A 4,429-nucleotide genomic window follows, 5' to 3' on the forward strand; every position below is an offset into this window, starting at 1 on the left:
TAAGCTTTCTGATTAAAGAGAAGTGTCTTCTTGATTTTTAAACTCCGTAAGCAAAGATTCAGACCCACACTAAATCTGAACTTTACTCATCAACATTGTGTTTATTCCCCCTGCATCCTCTTCAGGGCTCTGTTGTGACACATGGATGAAGAGGCCCCACCCTCCCTCAGTGAGTCTGGGGGGGGCGACAGCTGGGACCCGAAGCAGCCAGACTGCCCCGCCCTTAACTGCCAGCCAAACCAGTGAACCATTCATCCAAATATGACAAGGTGGACGAGCCATTATGTCCTTGTACACATGAACCAATAGCACTTTTAGCTTGGTAAAACAATATATGTATATAATTTATTTAGATTTTTGTGGCGTGTTTATATAGTGTTATTAAAGTTTTCTTCATATAAATGAATAAAGATAAAGGAGAAATTACACAAGATAACTGAAAGGCCTGATATAAAACCTGGATGATGCAATACCAAAATAAAACCAGATTTCTTAACATTTCTGTCCTTCAGCTTAAAAAAAACACACGTTCTTTCTTCTTTCATTGACTGAATGTTTATTCTCAAAACAACTCACATTCACAACTCACATTTTCACACAGAGATCTCACAAAGTAAAAAAAAACAAAAAGAACAGCTGCCAGACAACTTCTGGAAATCTGGAAAGATGTTTTCTGAAATTTGTGCTGTTCTTTCTAGAAAAGCTGCCAATGAAAAGAAAAGAAACGACAGCACAAAAGACTTAACAAACTAACCAAATACACATAACACCGGCTCAGATTCATACACACAACACCAGAAAATATCAAATGTTCTTCAATGCAGCACAGCAGCACCACGCAATAACACAGCAATACCTTTTATAGGGCTCTGATGTTATATGAGGCCCAAGACGAGTAAATCTCCATATCCATCTCCAGTTTGAAACCCAATATTAACCCAATAATACAATAAAAACTTCACATCACTTAAAAACCTGAAAATGAAAACATTTTAAAAGCACCAAAAATATCAGCTGCCGTCTCCTACATGATCCTGTTCTGCTTGTCAGTCATTGAAACTACTACCAAACTACAACAAACACAGCACACAAATGTCAAATAGTTGTTCAATAAATTCAAAACAGAATTAGTCTGTACTAGGCTGCCTAGAATCTGCCAGAATTTTACACTTCATGTAAACATTAAAAACAACACTTTCAAGGTTCTTACAGTGGTCAGGAGTTCAAAAATCCAGAAAGGCATAAACATAGCTACCGATATCATCAGTGGTGAATAAATGTTATTTCCTCGCTTCACCTTCCTCTTCCAAGCGCCAAGTTCAAGTATGGTTGCCACAAATTGAAAATGTTAATTAAATTCTAAAGCCAGTGGTTTGTATTGTACTGTAAAAACACACAGCATCAACATGACTCCATGTAAAAGACAGCTCACGCTAAAGTAACACAAACACAATTCCTATAATCAGGTGATTATACACTAAAGAAAGCATACATATTAATATTATATTCCATTTCATTGACTAGTTCTTTTGTCTATAAAAATGTCAGAAAATGATGGCCCTTAAAGTTTCCCAGAAATGTCATTTGTTTGTCTAAAAAAAAGCATGTTTAGCTTGAAAAATTCCGCGCTGGTGTGAACACTATGGATGGCTGGTTTAAGGTAGCTGACAAAATGAGGCAGCCGACTGAGTGTGAAGTTCAACAGCAGGATAGAGGGGCTCATTGAACGTTGTTTTGAAGGTATGGAGGCGCGTCCGACTGTCAGAGGAAACTCTGTAGAAGGACAGAATGCCGGCCTCCCAGTCCAGATACACTCCCACCCAATTGGAGCGCCATCCAAGCGAAGGCACATCAACTTTCTTATTGTTGTGCAAAACGTAATAACCATCATTCGAGAAAACCAGACACCAAGACTTGTCATTGTGTCCCATCTTGAAATCATTCATGATCCCTTCCTTGTCGGCTCCTCTGTATGTGACCCCAACACTTACGGGTCCGAACACCTCAACCTCCCAGTAGCACCTCTCATCTAGACCCTGTTCACACAGCACCTGTTGGCAGTGATCAAACCTTTGTTGCTGAGGGGGATCTAACTGCTCGTCTTCTACCCAGGTCACCGCTCTGTTTCCGTCATAGAGAACGAGGCTCTTATGGGCTTTGTTGGGGTCCAAAGTGAGCTCACAGGTATCTGGGAGTAAGAAAATACTTTAATCGAGTGTTTGAACCATTCCTAAGAACAACCAATTATATTCAAGGAAAATTTCACATTTACAGTTTTTACAGCAACTTTTGCATTACATTTAACTGTTTAACTGTGTTTTGTTTTTCATTTCATCCAACAAATATATAGACACTTACATTTCTTGAAGCCTGGTTTCATCCTGTGACTTCCTGCATGTTCAAAACTGTGGAGAAAAATACTTGAATGTAAAAAAGTTTTTCAGTGAGATGATAAAGTATTCATGACTTCAGATCAGGTAGAACTACAGACTTTTTAGGGCATGCCATTCCAATCTCACTGCAGTTGATTTGTAGCAGCAATCAAACACTTCTCTTTCAGTTTAGCAGGAAAGTCAATAATGTAGTATTCCATAATTACCTGACTATACTGAGCTTGAACTGTGAATCATTCCTTAGCTCAGAGAGCAGCTTCTCTCCTGAATCTCCTGGATTGTTGTAGCTCAGGTCCAGCTCTATCAGATGCGAGGGGTTGGACTTCAGAGCCGAGGCCAGATAATCACAGCCTTCCTCTGTGACCAGACATCCAGACAACCTGAGAGAACACAATATTTACCAGCAAACAGGTTTAAGATTAGTTTATAAAATGCATCATGCATCACCAGCAGTGCACAGATTTGCATGGATCTTTGAATGACTGTAAACATGGTAGTCTTAAAGTGGCCCGGTTGGATTAGATACCGTGGAACTGGTGCTATTAAGCAATAAAAAGGGAATAAGTCAAGTCAAGTAAACAATATTTACTGTATAGAGTTTGGTGATGGTAGTATAGTGGAATAGCCAGAGTTTCACGCCATTCAAGAGGAAGAGGGGAACATGACTGTTTGTACCAAATTTTATGGCCAAGTTTGTGGTTCTCGAGACAAAACATGAGAGCTAGAAGAAAGTCAGAGGATCACCAAAAACCTTTGTGCCAGTCCATCCAGGAGATGTTGAGATAGTTCTCAAGATACATGAAAACTTTGACCCGATGGTGACCCTATATAAATTGTTAGGGGGTCACCAAACGAATGACCGTCTGGGGGCCATGATGTTCGCAAAATTATTTAAGGTAATCCATTTTTTGCTTGAGATAAATAGGTGTTATATTTCAGTCTGACTGACCAACCACCCAACATTGCCATCACCACTTGCATAGCTAAAAACAGTACAAGGTAGCAGGAAGACAGCTATAGCTTGTCTGTCTATTACCATTATCTCTTACTGTACTTTATATGAGTGTTAATACCTCAGTGTCTCCAGCCTGCAGCATTGACTCGACAGTCCACCACAGAGAAGCTCCACTCCATAATCTTTCAGATCATTGTTGCTGAGGTCCAGATCTCTGAGAGCTGAGTAAGAGTACTTGAGAGCAAAGGCCAAGTGCTCAATCCACTCCGCAGTCACTTTGCAGTCTCCTAGTCTATGGATGGATGTTGAAGTTATAATGTCATAAATTAGTCACTTCTTGCATTCATTTACAAATAGAACCATGGATACAAATTGTTAAAACTATTATTAAGGATTACATTTATTTGTTAAAGTGTCAGTATGCTTTAAAAAAAAATAGGATTTCTAGGATAATCAAACTGCTTTTAGAATCCCCTCCCATTCGGACATAGGAACTGACGGGGGCAATCCGACAATATTTGTATTCGTAAACCTACGATGAAATGAGACCCTGCTACTTCATACTGTCATCTTTTCACATTTTATCTGCCAGACACAATGATTGGCAGATGACATATGCTAAATTTACAAGCCAAACTCACTGCAAATTGTTACATTACAATATTACGTATTACAGTGAAAGTAAACTTACATGGCCTTTCTGCTGCTCCTTACAGCTGGTATCAGCCTTCTTCTGCCTTCATCGTATCAGCCTTCTTCTGCCTTCATGATGTGTTCTAACTCTTCAACATCCAACACATTCCAGATCATCTCTTTGATACCTGCAGCATGTAGCCAGTGCAGAACAGTTGCAGGGGAGTCAGCTCTCGTTTCACACCGATCTGACAGTTGAGATATTCCGAATCTCATCTCTTGGACTTTGTCTGTCTTGCTCATCTCCTCGACCATGGTCCTCGTGGTGTGTTGATTACAACTGTGTCTCTGCGAGGAGAGGGCCTTTCCTTTCGGATGGCTCTTTAAGGTCGGTCAGATTTTCTTGCTCTGCTCTTGTTCTGGCTCGCGTCTGGTGATGTCAGCAGGC

The 4,429-nt window shown here is 40.1% G+C and overlaps 1 protein-coding gene across 1 annotated transcript in view; it reads right to left on the minus strand.

Annotated features, from left to right (window-relative positions):
• Window positions 1–542: 542 nt before the first annotated feature.
• The window catches only part of LOC118337916, a 21,824-nt gene continuing 17,937 nt past the window's right edge, over window positions 543–4,429 (minus strand). Inside the window, 5 exon segments of the mRNA XM_035675081.1 lie at window positions 543–2,188; window positions 2,359–2,405; window positions 2,600–2,773; window positions 3,467–3,640; window positions 4,040–4,096. Coding sequence (XP_035530974.1) covers window positions 1,656–2,188; window positions 2,359–2,405; window positions 2,600–2,773; window positions 3,467–3,640; window positions 4,040–4,096 — 985 coding nt within the window. The 3' untranslated portion in view covers window positions 543–1,655.

This window comes from Morone saxatilis, unplaced genomic scaffold (genome assembly GCF_004916995.1).
Source record: "Morone saxatilis isolate NCDOM2014 unplaced genomic scaffold, NCSU_SB_2.0 Contig4, whole genome shotgun sequence".
Lineage (NCBI taxonomy): Eukaryota > Metazoa > Chordata > Actinopteri > Moronidae > Morone > Morone saxatilis.